At 40.3% G+C, this 15,280-nt stretch overlaps 1 protein-coding gene across 3 annotated transcripts in view; it reads right to left on the bottom strand.

Moving 5' to 3' along the window:
* Positions 1-15,280, bottom strand: part of TRPV3 (transient receptor potential cation channel subfamily V member 3) — a 579,202-nt gene that overhangs the window by 149,158 nt on the left and 414,764 nt on the right. For all 3 annotated transcript variants that reach the window (XM_044080834.1, XM_044080833.1, XM_044080836.1), the window contains one exon: positions 7,498-7,663. In XM_044080834.1, the coding sequence (XP_043936769.1) occupies positions 7,498-7,663 (166 nt within the window). The remainder of the gene's footprint in view (positions 1-7,497; positions 7,664-15,280) is intronic.

Raw genomic sequence — 15,280 nt, 5'->3', positions numbered from 1 at the left:
ATACAGTGCGATATCTATTTGGAAATGGTTTGCCTGGAAATGGGCTTTCCCTCTGCCCCTGGGGCAAAGCTGACAAGAAGTTGGCTTGTTTTCCTGAAGGGTTTAGTATGGTCCAGGTAGTACCTGAGCTGTCTGTGCATGTTTAGTGAGTACAGAATTCTTTACCCCCTTGTTTTGAGGGTTAGGGAGGAAGGTGGGTAGATGTATGGCCTGGTTGAGGGTCTAATTAGATATCACCTTGGGCAAAAAGGAGGGGTTAGTCCCCAGGGAGACCCTGTCTGCATGGAAAATGATGAAGGGCTCAATGGCCATCAGTGCCTGAAGTTCTGAAACCTTTCTGGCTGAGGTGATAGCTAGTAGAAAAGCAGTCTTCCAGGAGAGGTATTTCAGTTCTGCTGAAGCAGCAGGTTCGAAGGGTGGTAAGGTTAGTTTTTCCAAAACATAATTCAGGTCCCAGAATGGTGTGGATGCCCTTCTGAGGAATTGTTTAATCAAAGGATGTGAGAACAGGGGCTGATTTGTATCAAAATGAGCTGAAATGGCTGAGGCGTGGATTTTAATATAAGAGAAGGACAGGCCACGATTGAGTAACTCCGCTAGATAGTCCAGGATAAGATTAATGGAAAGTTGTGAGGAACTGCCCCCTCTGGACTGGCTCCAGGAGCAGAATCTTTCCCATTTCCCTGCATAAGATTTTCTGGTGCTGGGCCTTCTGGCCTCTGTGATAATTTCTAGGACCTGTTTCCTTAACATGGACCCATTGTTTGCTTTTAGAGTATTAGCCGTGCTGACAGTTTGAGAGTCTGCAAGTCTGGGTGCAGCATTCCCCACCACCACCACCTGAGTCAAGAGGTCTGAGATCAGGGGAAGTTGCCTGGGAGGCTGTGATGTCAGGCTGCGCAGTAAGGGGTACCAATGCTGTTTGGGCCAATCTGGAGCAATAAGGATGGCCTTTGGTCTCTCCTCCCTTATCTTGATCAGTACATTGGGAGTAAGAGGCAGAGGAGGGAATGTGTACACAAAGAGGGAGTTCCAGGGGAAGGTCAAGGCATCCACCTTCCACGCTAGGTGGTGATACTCCCTGGTACAGAATTTTTTTAGCTGGTGGTTGAGGTGCGAAGCAAAGAGATCCACCTCTGGAGTTTCCCACTCCTGAGTGACTTGCAAAAAGTTTTTCTGTGGAGCTGCCATTCATGGGGGTCCAATAAGTTTCTGCTTAAGTGGTCTGCCAGGGTGTTGTTGATCCCTGGTAGGTATTGGGCTATTAGGTGTAATCCCATGTAGGAGGCTGTCAGCCAGAGGTTCATGGCTAGGTAAGATTGGGTCCCTCCTTGTTTGTTGATGTACCACATTACAGTGGTGTTGTCTGTTTTGATAAGGAGAACCCCTGGCCTGAGATGGGGTTGGAAGGATGTCAGAGCCTTTTGTACTGCCATCATTTCCTTCTGGTTGATATGTTAGGGAAGGTGCGCATCCCAAAGACCTTGGGTGCACCTCCCTGCTAGGTGAGTGTCCCAAGCAATGTCTGAGGCTTTGGTGGTGATGGTCTGCTTGGTAGGGCAGAGGATGAAGGGAAGACCCTTGTTCTTGGCACAGGCCCCTGCCCACCAGAGAAACCCGGCCCTTATACAGGGGATCAGAGGGAGAGAAGTCCCTAGAGGCTGAGAGTGTTAACACCAAAGGTTCTTTAGATACCACTGAAGTTTTCTCATGTGAAGCCTGGCCAGAGGAATTAGAAAGATGCAAGATGCCATGTACCCCAAGGCTTGCAGGAACTTTCTCGCCATAAGGTGACTTCTGGAAGCCAGCTGGGTAAAGTAGGGAGGCAGGAAACTGTGCTTTTCTAGGGATAGGAAGGCCATTTGGGATGCTGTGTCCAGCAATGCTCCCAAGAAAATGATCCTCCTGGAGGGTGTTTGCTTTGATTTCTTCTCGTTGATGGTGAACCCTAAGGAAGTTAGGAGAGTATTGATAAAGAGGAGGTCCTGGAGCAGCTTTTCTTTGCACTCTGCCTGAATGAGGTAGTCGCCCAGGTAAGGGTAAATCTGTATATTTCTCTGTCTGCAAAATGCTATGACCGGGGCTAAGCATTTGGTGAATACCCTGGGAGCAGCAGATAAGCCAAAGGGTAACGCAGAGAACTGAAAGTGTTGTGAACCTGCTCTGAAGTGCAGGAATTTCCTGCAGGATTCCCTTATGGGGATGTGGATGTAAGCATCTTTTAGGTCTAGGGTCACTAACCAGGCATTTTTGTCAGCATAGGCAGCAGCTGCTGCAAAGTTAGCATTTTGAATTTGGGGACCACCAGGGAGGTGTTCAGAATGGATAGATCCAGAATGGGGTGCCAAGTGCCCTCTTTTCTGGGAACAAGGAATAGTCTGGAATAAAAACCTTTGCCTGTTTGATCTGCAGGAACAGGTTCTACTGCCCCCTGGGATATGAAAGTTAGAACTTATTTCAATGCCTTTGCCCACTGATTTGGAGGTAAGTCTGGGTACCCTCTTGGAATTGGGAGCTCATTGAAAAATAAATTGTATCCCTGAAAAATGATCTTTAAGACCCATTGGTCCTTTGTTGCAGAAAGCCAATTTTCTTTACAGAGGGAGAAACTTCCTCCTAGCTTTTGGTGAGTAAAAGGAGGGCAGAGGGGGGAGAGGGAGTCATTGAGAGTTTTTGCCATAGAAGGATGGCTTAGAACTCCCTGTCTTTAGGGAGGAAGTGGTCCAATATTTGGTTTTCTGCTGTCCCTGGGATAGGGGCCTGTGTGGTTTGTCCCTGTGGGGCTTGCCTTGCCCCTCTCTGCTAGGTGCAGGAAAGGACCAGTGTTTAGAGGGAAAATTCCTGCTGAACTTAGGAGGTTGAACCTGAAAAAAATCTTTTACTGTTTGCATAGATTTTGCTTTGTCTTCCATCTTTTTAAGCACCTCTTCTGCTTTTACTCCAAACAAGCAGTCTTTATCCAAGGGTGCATCTATTAATTTAGACCTGACATGACCAGGGAGAGGTAGTTCCTTCAACCATGCATGTCTCCTAATGACAGGTCCTGACACTGCTGCCCTGCTTGAAGCTTCTAGGGCATCATATCTACAGTGCAATGAGTGTTTGGCCACTTGACAAGTAGAGTGCAGTAAATCTGCTAACTCTTTCGAATTGGCACAGTCAGGAAAGGTAGAAATATTTTGCTTTTATAGTTCCAAAGTGTGTTGTTGATACTTTAACATAGGAAACTGACAGTTGAGTGCTCTGACAGCTAAGGTTGCAGAGGTGTATACTTTTTTACCCCATCTGTCCAGAGCCCTGGAATCCTTGTCAGAAGGAATAGGATTCTTTGCAGAATTAGCCTTAGCTCCTTTAGGTCCCTGTGTAATGACTTCCGGGTCTGCATCAGGATTTTGTACAGGTATTTGTGAGAATCTGGTATTTTGTAATACCTGTCAGGTTTACTGGGAGCAGGTGGGAGGGCATCTTGGGCTAAGCTGAATACATGGAAAACATCATCCACCACTTCTAAGATAGGGGGATGGCCAGGGGTTTTTGCTGGGGCAGATCTAGAAACTCTCTTTTCTTAGACTGAGACAAGTACTGAGATTCCCAGTGGAAATGTTCCCTGAGGGTGTGAAGAGTTTTCCCAAAGGAAAGATCTTCTGGTGGGAAGGCAGAAGGAATGGATTCCTCTGTATCTAAATCCTCATAAGCAGTCAGAGGTTGTTGTTCCTCTTCAAAATGTGAATAATCAGATTCCTCAGAATCCTGTACTGTCATAATTTCAGGAGAGGGGTGTCTTTTCCTTTTAGAAGTTGTGGCCTGACTACCCCTGATAAGGGAGAGAAGATCCTCCGGCATCATAAACATTTGGGCTTGGGGTGGTGGAGCAGGAGTAAGATGGTGGCTAGAGGTAGATTTTCTAGGAGTGGCCTGGCTTCTAGGCCTAAGAATAGCCATTGGTGTGAGAGAAATGGTAGTTGGATGAGAAGACATCAGTTTTTGTCTAGAATCGATTGTGGGAAAGGCCTCCTCAAAAGCTGGTGCCTGCATCGTGGCTCCGGACCCATCCGAGGCAGAGACAACCAAAGGCTTGGAAGACGAAGAAGATTTCTGCGGCATACCAGACTCCAAAAGGGTCTCAGTAGTGGCCTGCATAGATATCATATCAGACTTCAGGGGCTGCAAAAGAGCCTCACTAAATTCCAGAGAACTGATGACCTGCTTAGTGGTAGCGTCGTCGGAAGGCTTAACTTTGTGTGGTCTGTCTCTATCTTTATCTCTACATTTTTTCAGAATGTCTACAGATTGTTGGCTGATGGATGCCATTTCAGAATGCAAACATGGAAGACGAAAATACCTGTCTACAATAAGAGCTCTACGATGAATGGTTCTCACGTTAAAGAGGGCACAGAACTGGGGGTCTATATCAAACCTTTGAAGAAGTAAAACATTGAACGTAAAAATGTCGAACCCACAACATCAAATGGTGAAAATAGCGAAGCCCCGGAACATCTAAATCTTACCTAGGGCAAGATTTCAGTGGGCCATTCCGTAGTTTCACTATTTCCTCCACTGTGGTGCAAGAGTTACGGACCTTAAGGTTAGGGTGCGGGTAAGGTAAGTGGATAGTTAGTAATGTATGTCTGGTGTAGTGTAAGGTTGGGTTATACTAACTGTATATATGTGTGTATTAATTGCTTTGTTTGTGTATAGTTTCGTATGGTATGTGTGTGATAATTACTGACCTTAGGGTTAGGGTGTGGGTTAAGGTAAGTGGATAGTTAGTAATGTATGTATGGTCTAGTGTAGGGTTGGGTTTTGTTAACTGTATACGTATGGTTTATTTATTTTGGTGTGCTAGTGTTATGTGTAGGTTTCTATGAACAGCAAATTTTTTCCCTGGGAAAAAATTAGATATTCTGAGCATTTGATGTTATCAATATTCGAAATTCCAAGTTCAAAAATATGGTGTTTGATACTTTGGAATTTCGAATATATGATATAGACCCCAGAACCGGCACCAGGGGACATTGTGGTCTGGGCCTAAACAAGTGAAGCGGTATGAATGGAAGTCTTGGTGCAAAGATCTGCTTTCCACAGGCGAGACAATTGTTAACTTTTTTGGACATCGGTTAGTGCAAGAAAAAAAAGGATCACCAACGGGGTACTTAGCTTTAGATGTTTTGAGCTGTAATTCGAGCTCTGGTAGCGACCGACCGGCACACTTGCGAATTGCTTCTGCTACGGGCTCCACAGCAAGAAAAACTGGTGTAATGGTGTTGACTGCCTTGCTTTATAGCACTGACGACCTGATGTCAATCTACAAGCGACAGCAGCCAATGCAGAAAAACACTGACTCTGGTATTCAGGGCTGGCAAGGACCACCACAGCAGGGATAACCCGCAGGTGATGACTGCAACAGTGAAACAATAAGAACATTGGGAAATGCTGACTAATTGTAGAATATAAAAATAATGATGGAAATAGCTAAAAAAGCACTTGTTTGATATCTCTAGTTAGAAAATAAGTGATATAAAAGTAACAGCTCAGCTCTGGTCAAACAGTAATGGTTAAACAAGAAAAATAATGAAAAAGGAAACTTTGTGATGCAAACAGTTAAGGTGCAGAGCATTCAATTCACCTGCTTGCAATATCAAATAATCATAATATAATCATAACTGTAATCATAACAGTAGTGCATTACATTTAATGAACAGAAGCATTACAGTATTTATTTTACAATCAGCATAATTAGAAGGCACTTCCTGTGATCAGTGATCTTTGGCACATGGTCATTCAGCATACTTTGGAGTCTGTTTGTCAAGTGGAATAATATATGTACATGTATCTGTAGATATAGATAAATCAGATGGAGATGAAGTTAGCCAGGGATTTACATCTAGCAATTCAATGTTACCCCCTCTCCTTCATCCATTTGTCTCACACTTTTTTGAAGGACTCCATAAGCCAAAAATCATCACACATTTTAGCAATGGATTTCATGCACTTAGCACCTTGTCTGTGGAAAAATATATTTTGTTATGTCTAGGCTGTAGTGTGAACCATTTGTAGCTGGTACCCTCTTTACTGTCCCTCATTAGATGTAGTACTTTTTATTTTTTGCATTGAATGTAAGGCTCCACCTCTTTGCTCAGGTAGTGAGCCTTTCTGTATCACTCTTAGCTTTCACCCGCAGACACAGGTAACTATCAGCTGTTGTAAGTAGATAACAGTAACAGTTAGACACACCTTCCAGTAAGGAGCACAAATGTACAACAGTAACAAACGTCATTGATAGGTATTTATTATTAAAGCTACTTTAATAAAGTCTGCACTGGAAACTCAGCAACATTAGGTTGCAGTGATGTACAATGGCAACATGACTCAGAAATGAGAAAAGATTTTAGTCATGGCAAGAAACAGCTTAACTTCACTGTCTAAATACAGCAAGGAACTCTGCTCCAGATATTTGGCACAAGTATGGAGAATGTGTGACTTGCACGTTAAAGATGTTTCATTGGGTTAAGTTGAGAGATGAAGCAGAGATGTGATGTGGTCCATAGAAGGCTTAAAAATGAATAGCATTTCTTAGAAAAGGGTAATGATTCCTATTTAGCAATTCTGTCAGACTTTCATTTAATTGTATGAATTGGAGAGAGATGGGAAGACTGCAAGCATTTTTATGGGAGAAGCAGTGATATTTTTGCAGGTACAATTGCACACAAATTGGAAAATTTTGTTTAGTGTTACTGGAAGTAACTTTGTGTTATCTGTGGAGAAACTTGGAGTAAGTATAAGGCCATATTGTAGGGCGGATATAAAAATACCCTCATCACAGGAAAACCTCCCTTCCTAGTTGGATAATCCTGCACGTTGTAATGGGTTTTTGAAAGTCTTTTGTTTTAATTGTCTAAATAACATGTTAGGTGAAAGTAAAGTTTGGGTCAATTCATATACGTGCACATTTGAACAGTGTTACCTGGTCAGTGAAACATCCTGATAGAATAAAGGCAGTAAAGCTCAAGAATGGATTAGAGAGCTGTTTAAGGTTCCCAGGAGCATTAATTTGGTTTGAGGAAATTAATTCTGGACCCTTGATGAAGAGACAGTTGTTCATTAACAGTAGGTTATGGGTGTGACCCTGTCCAATGAAGAAGTCATCTTCTTCCTTCCATAGATATAGCCAAGCTTGCTAAGAATTCATAGGATGGCTACAACAACCCAGTGCAGAAACTTTGTGAAAACTCAAAATAACAATGTCGCTATGAATTCTTGTCTTAGAGAGCAGGAAAGATAATAAAATATTGTCCTCACTCAGAATGCTTAGACCTGTTGTAACTCCATAATAGTACATTAGATAAGTATTGTCTCTTTCTTTTCCCTCTTTTGTATGCCAAACTTTCACAGCACATTCCAATTTCAAAACTACTAGTACTGCTACTATTATTAATAATAATAATAATAATTATAAAGGTACAAGCAAACCAAATTAAGTGATATTCACATATTCACCTTCTGGATCATGACACTGTAGATGCCCAGGGATTGGAAACCTCTTGTGTAATAAAGCATATTGGTCCATCCCAGTGTCAGAGCAAGCACGAGGGCAATCAGATGATATGAGATGCAGAACCAGAAAAGAATGACAGCCACAATCACTAGTAGAGCTTGGATGAAGCTGTTAAAGTAGAATAAAACATTAGCCACATCTTTGTTTCTCTTATCACAAAAACTGTAGCACCTACTTTAGCACTGCAGTCTGATCTTACTGAATGCAAAGGGTACTATAATGAAGAAGTTGTACTGTGTGCAATCCAAAAAAATATATTCCAGAATCAACTGGCACCTATTCACATAAACTGATTAGCTTTTCAGAAACGTCAGAAGGAGAACCTCAGTATGTTTGTAAAATTAGTGATAATATCACTAAGTATCCCTGACTGGCAAGTATTTACTGTTCAACAAGCTTGACCCTCCAAAGCTAAATGACAAAAATTGCTATTCAGGTACACATGCTGTGTTACTCTGTGAGCTAATAGTGCAGAAGTGCATTCCTAAAGTGAGGCCTAGTAACATGAAAGGCCCAGTTTAGGCCATGACTTGCATTGTTGAAACTTGTTTACATAAAGCCTCCACCACCTAGCCTATTCGTTCTTAACTGAAATCAGTCATCTTGGCCTACAGCAAATGACATCCACAACCCTCTCTTGAAAATTGAACCTTCATAGAATCTGGTGTTCCCAGCAATCTAAAAAAATGGTAGCATAACTGTACTCTATTTTATGCAATATCATTTAGAGTACATGACAGGTATATTGAAGAATTTATGTTTATTTTGTTTCTGGTAAAGGTCAAGGCTGAAAAGGGTCCACAGAACCAACTTGCTTATCTGATCAACAAATAAGTAAATACATAAATAAAAACATAAGAGAAGGAAGCAAGCCACCATCTTCTTCATGTTTTGAGGTCAGTGATTTTTAAGGAGGGAAGGGTATTAAATGATTGCGTAATCAAGTAAATATTAAAAATAACTTAGGGTACATGCTTAGTCTGGGTTTTCTTAAAAGTTGATGGATCGACCCTATAATTTAAAGTGCACTTAGAGCACAGCTATTGCATCCTATACAAAGGCTGAATCTTCAACCCATGTGTACATAAACACTGTTTTTGTGGTTGTAACAATCACACCCATCTCCATCTATATCCTATATCTATTTTATAGTATCAGGCTTTTCTGCTGCAATAAGTGATTTTACACGGAGTAGCTACAGGAAACTTATAAAGATCTATAGTGTGCAGAGGTCTTTATCTTTTAAATTATTAAACTTCTGAGAATCAATGTTATCAGGAATATAAAGTAAAAGATTGTTGGAAAGCTAACACAAGTAAATGAAAATAAAAAAAAAAACACATTTATTAAGCATGCAAATACAAGTTAAATAGTTAGCAGAGGATAAGATGGGAATATTGTAATGCAACAGCTCTGCAGCCATAGCAGTCTTGATGGAAATATTTTGGAAGGTACAATACTGTTCTATCTGGGGGCAGATTTCTTTGTTAGGTGGGGGGTTGTTAGCTCTGTTAGACCTGGCTAGAAATCAGGTTTGGGGACCACATCTCCCACCCAGAAACCATAAAGATGACCATGCCTTCTCCAAAATTTGTCAAGAAAATGAAGCAGTTGGATTACTGTGGTTTGTGGAATTGTGAGAGTGGTGAAACAGAAGCACATCTCTCCATCTGTTCCCTTCACAGTTTTATAATGTCCTGCCTGGACTACCAAGAGGATCATGTAGGGAAATTTCAAAGAGGAAATTCACATGAATGAATTATTCTCTCTAGGATGTTTCTATTCATCCCATAGCTGGTTCCACAGCTATCTCACCAACAGACCGCAGGCTGTAAAACAGAAATGAAATCTATCTCCTTTTCTCTCTTTCTCTGTTGGCGTACCTCAGGAATCTATTCTAGGGCCTTTACTATTCAATATATTCAGTAATAATCTTCAAAAATCTATCAAAGGAACCTTCATAGTACATTATACAGACGATGTCATACTCATATGCTCTGAACTAAGTCTACTGTTACTCCACACGATGACCCAGAACTCCTTTTCCTCAGGTGAGGCCTGGCTAGACTGCCAACTATTTTTAAATGCTAAAAAGGCAAATTAATTATGTTTTTACCCAAATCTCTGTCAGTACAGAAACAATCCTTCAACATCACATCAGCAAATAATACCTCAACTGAAACAGTTTCAAACACAAAGCTTCTCGGTGTCTTAAGGGATGACAACTTAAAATATGATCAACACATCATCACTCAAGTTATTAATAAAACTCACCAAAATTTGGGCTTCATATTCAGAAACAAATCTTTTTTCACTGACAACTCTAGGAATTCTTTTGCAACATCTTATCTTCTTCCTTCCCTTCTCTATGAGCACGCATCCTGATGAACCTTCACTCAATCTTAAAAGAAAAAAAATCTAGAGGTTTGGTACAATAAAATAGATATGTTTGCGTTCACACAACTAACACTGAAGCACCTACACTAGCTTGACCTACCTAATTACCCACCAAAAGAAACCAAAGGTCCAAACATCTCAAATATCAAAGCACTTTATTCCTAATGCACCTACCTTACCTACTTCGAATTGCTCATTGCCCACAAAACAATACACAAACCTGATGCCTGGCCACCACTACAAAATATCCTCAAACACTACTTCCATCCTAGAAATCTCCATTCACAGAACAAATATTTCCTGACCAGGACCATGTCTCATAACAGTACAGGCTACTCACTTTACTCAACCCATGTTGCTAAGCAGTGGAACTCCATCTCACCCACCCTAAAACAAAACAACATTACCACACATTTCAAATGCAACCTAAAACAACACCTAACTTCTTCATGGCTATGCTCTTGCTCCCATCCTGACTAAACTCACCTTTCTTTCTGTATCTCTTCCATTGCCAATCTCTATCAGTCACCCTGACTCTTTCACCTTTCTTACATCTGCCTCTTTCTCTTTCATCCCTACTACTGCTCCTCCAAATAACTGTATCCATAATTTTATCTTATTAATACCCCCATCTTACCCACCTCATCATCTTGCCTATCTACTGTTATCTCAACCTCTCTAAATTAGAACTTTTTCTACCTATATTTTTCTTGATTATTTCTAATTATACCTTCTGCTTCCTCCTCCTCTGCTTTCTGTTCTTGCTCTAGTGACATCTTACCCCATTAATGTCAATACACAAACACTGAACCCATGTGAATTACCATTGCACTTGAATCACTAGTTAGGATGCCTTTGACCTATGTAAATAATACAACTTCTAAAGTATATAATAAATGTCTTTACTATTTGTCTCAACACTACCTATAATTAATTCTTAAAATGTTTAATTTTTATTGTTGTTCATTATAAATACATATTTTATATGGAGCTTTTCTCTCCGGCCCAACACTGAAAATGGAACTTGTCTTGTGCCCATTTGGACTTTCACTGTAAACAAAAGATACTAAATACTAAATAAAGGAGTCTTAGGATCCTAAAGGACACAACAGATCATACTGCATTATATATACGTATGTCAGAAGTAGACTCCATCCACTCAGCCTAGGTAATGCTGGTTGAAAGTAGAATCTGACCATTTTGTCTTACTGAGCATCCCAAATCTCTCTAAATATCTCAGCTGTTTTAGACACTATCTGTTCTGACAGCTCACAACTTCTGACAATCACCAGATCAGTGAAGAACTGTTTTTTTTATTTCCAAAATGAATAAAGTTCCATTATCTGTCTGTCATGTCCCTTCTTATTTGTCCTATCCTTCCTAGTCATCCTACTCCCATCGTATACATTTGTAATTGACTTGTGTACCATGGTCTGCCCCCTTGTCTCCTGCTGTCTAGGAAAACAGATATAATAACCCAAAAGTGCCTTTCCCACTTAACATTTTTAAGGTTGACCTCGCCAAGTGCATTCTACACCCATCTGTTAGTTACCTTTCTACAGATGCAACACCATCTACTTGGAAGGGTGTACGAGTCACATCTAGCACCATGCCACCAGCCAGTTATGGATTGTCTATCTGATTTGTCCTTCACTGAACTATGACCTGAAAAGTCTGTTTACAGTAACTAGCAATCTTCTTTACACATGGTGGAAATCCTACACCCCCATGCAGACAGCACTGCTAATGTAACTAACTCCAAGGTCATAAATCCTCACAGCAAGTTAAAAAAGAATATAATTTAGTCTTGATAAATAGGCAGAAGCAACGTTTAAATAAGGAAAGATGCAGCACCTTAGTGATATAAAGGAATATGAGCATGAGGGAGTGTATAAATATTTGGAAAATGATGAAGGACTGACGATAAAACTCAGTAACGAATACTTTAGAAGACTAAATACTGAAAACAACTCTGTCCAACAGTCCAAGTTATAAACCAATTTGATCTTCCCGTTTTAACTTACAGGTTTGGGGAGACTGACTGGCCCCCAAAGGTATTGTATCAGTTGGATAGGAAAACAAGAAAAATGCTTAATGCTTCTTGCTTATCAAATGATTTATAAAAATCGTTGTATACCAAGATTATGTATTCCTCATTCTGAAGGAGGTATGGGTCTCCTTGAAATTGATTAGATGTATAGATCTGCAATTGTAGGACTGCATACATATCTGCTGAACTCACCAGATACTAACATAGTAAAAGTTTGGAAACATGAAGAGAACAAATCTAAGATGACTTCCCTGCTTAGTTTAGCAGAAGCATATCAGTGTCAAGCAGGAATGAAAACCAAACCAGAAGTAGACAACTGGATGTGCCAAAAAAACAAAAAACAAAAGAAAGACTACAAGGAGAAAGATCAGATAAGAAAGCAAGAAATGTGGAAAAGGCATAAATATAGCCGCAAGTACAGAAAATGCATGAAACAATCTCATGTTGATCCGGATATGATGCAGGAATGGTTATGGAGAGGTGAATTTAAACCCAAAGATGAAAGGCTAACATTTGCAGTCCAATCCATTGAACATGTGGGAGAAACAGACAAATGCAGGTTCTGTAAAACAGAACTGGAAACAGTTGTACATCTTGTTGCTGGGTGTGATACACTAATGGCAGAGGGCCTGCATACTAAAAGGCATAATAATGTGCTGAGACTGTTGGAGTCTATATTAAAAGCACAAAGGTGTACTTACCCGAATACGTAAATGTCGACACATCTTCATCGACCCACAAAAACATCGACCGTCCTGAAGTGCAAAATCCAAAACGTCGAATCGTCATGGTTGGCCCTTCTGCAGTTTAGCTCCGTGAGGTAAGTGTGCGATAGTTATGGACCTTAGGGTTAGGGTGTGGGTTAATGTAAGTGCATAGATGGTAATGTATCTGAGATTTAGTGTAGGGTTAGAAGTAGGGTTTTGTTAAGTGTATGTGTGTGGATTATTTAGTTTGTTTGGGTATAGCTTCTTAAGGTAAGTGTGTGATAGTTACGGACCTTAGGGTTAGGGTGCAGGTTAAGGTAAGTGCATACATGGTGGTATATGCAAGATTTAGTGTAGGGTTAGAAGTAGGGCTTTGGTTAGTATATGTATGTGGTTTATTTAGTTTGTTTGGGTAGGTTGTATGCAGCAGGCGGAGGGGTGGGAAAACTATGACGGTTCAAGTTTTTGAATTTCGCAGTTTAGGGCATTTGGTGTATTTGCAGTTTGCGGAATATATGTCAGCATTTATGTATTCGGGTAAGTACACCTTCGTGCTTTTAATATGGACCCAGCTGTTGTATTGGGGATTGTGCAAACATTACAATTTTTAAGAAGCTGAGGAGCTTTGGAAACCAGCCACAAAGCATTATAGAGAATGATAAAGTTTATATCACATGGGATTACCCATTACCAACAGTTCAAAAAACAGATGCAAGAAAGCTAGATATAGTAGTCAATGAAATAAGACAAAGGTAGCATTGATCTTTGAAATTGTTAGATCCAGTGATTACAGTGTCTTACATTCAGAGAGATAGAGTCATAAAATACCAGGATTTGCAGGCATAAACTAAGGAAATGTGGAAGACGAATACCCAGACAGTTCCAATAGCAGTAAAAGCAATGGGTCCCATAAAAAAAAAATTACAGTTATATTTAGATATGCTGCCAATGCATGTAACTCGGGATGAATTTCAGAGTCAGTACTGGGCACATTATGGGTGTGCAAAGACCACTTTTGGCTAACGTCAAAGACTGAAACAATACTAATTTCACTAACTTTAATCATACTTTGACTTAGGAACGGGGTCCATTCCTGTCATGGTCTTAGAAACTCAAAAGTCTTGGAGAAATTAAACCTAAACCAACTTAAAACATCTCTCATTGAGAACCTGCACCGTTAATAAGTATTAATGCCAAATTAAGACCTTCCCACTTTTGGTCATCCCTTGCCAGACTCACATCCCAAACTCAAATTAAACACTATATTTTAAAAGAAGGTGTCGTCTGCAAAGGTAAAATTTGATACAGATTTCTAAGCCGTGTATGATGCCAGAGATAAACAAATTAAATATGGCTGGACCTAGGTCCAATCTTTCTGGGGCACCTCTTGTCACCTCTGTCCCCTTGGGAACATCACTTTCATTACCATCATCTGTATTGTGGTTGATAACAACTTTGACACCCACTTCCACAGTTTGCTACTTGATCTTAACCTCCACCCCATTCTGCAAAAAGCTTGTGGTGGGAAATGAGCCAAAGTTTACTGAAACATAGGCATATCACTCCCACAGGATTGCCCCATCAATATGTATACTATCCCAGTCTCAGAACTGGATCAGATTAGAATAACAGAATTTATCTGCTGTACATCCATGCTATAATTCATTAAGCAGCACATTCTGCATTTGACACCTCATGAATCTTGATGTTAAGGCTGCCTCTCTCATTTCAGAAATCACTAAAGCCAGATACAATAGACTATAGTTGTCTGGCTTGCTCTCCTGTACTGCATTTGTAGAGAAGTACCAGCATTGTTTGCTTCTAGTTTCACATAGGACCATTCCATTCGTATGAAAACTATAGAAAAGTACTGTCAGATGTGCAGCTAATTGTCTCTGAATACCTTTTGTGGATCCTTGGCGGAAGCCCATAATGTCTCTACTCTTTTCCTTTCTTAATGTTGCTACCAACTCCCTGTCTCCCTCATTTTTTCAGCTATTATCATCTTATTTGTCTACTCACATCCTTCTTCTGACCTTCCATACTTTTTCTTACTGAATACTGATGAGGATTTATCATTCAGTATTCTTCACTGATTCCTTGCCTCTGTATACTTCTAAACTTCCCAAACCACTTCACATATTTCACTACATACCTTCTTTCCTTTTCTTACATACCCGTGTAAGCTCCCTTTTAAACCATCCATTCCTGTTTTCAGTTTTTTTTCACCTTCTTTCTTTCTTGTTGTTGCACGCTTAAATAAGCCTGTTTCCATCCTTTATACCTGCTAACAGTCTTTTTTTTTGTCGAGACTTGCAATACAACAGTCCCAACCTGCAGAAAAAAAAGACCAACAATACAGGAGAATGGCAAATGCTGAATATTGGTTTTCTTCTTTAAAGATGTTTTTTTCAGGGGGCAAGCCACTATACCCCTGAACTTATCTATGTCAACTCCAAGATCACCATACCTTGGAGGAAAGGGAATATTCTGAGGAACAGCAATCTCAATATATGAGAGTCTGCATTTTCAGTCATTCAATCTCAGCATTCCAGCACTTGCAGAAATACA

Source organism: Protopterus annectens, chromosome 8.part0, assembly GCF_019279795.1.
Source record: "Protopterus annectens isolate FY-2018-M chromosome 8.part0, PAN1.0, whole genome shotgun sequence".
NCBI lineage: Eukaryota > Metazoa > Chordata > Ceratodontiformes > Protopteridae > Protopterus > Protopterus annectens.
The sequence above is the reverse complement of the archived record's forward strand: the minus strand, read 5'-3'. Positions and strand labels throughout refer to the sequence as shown.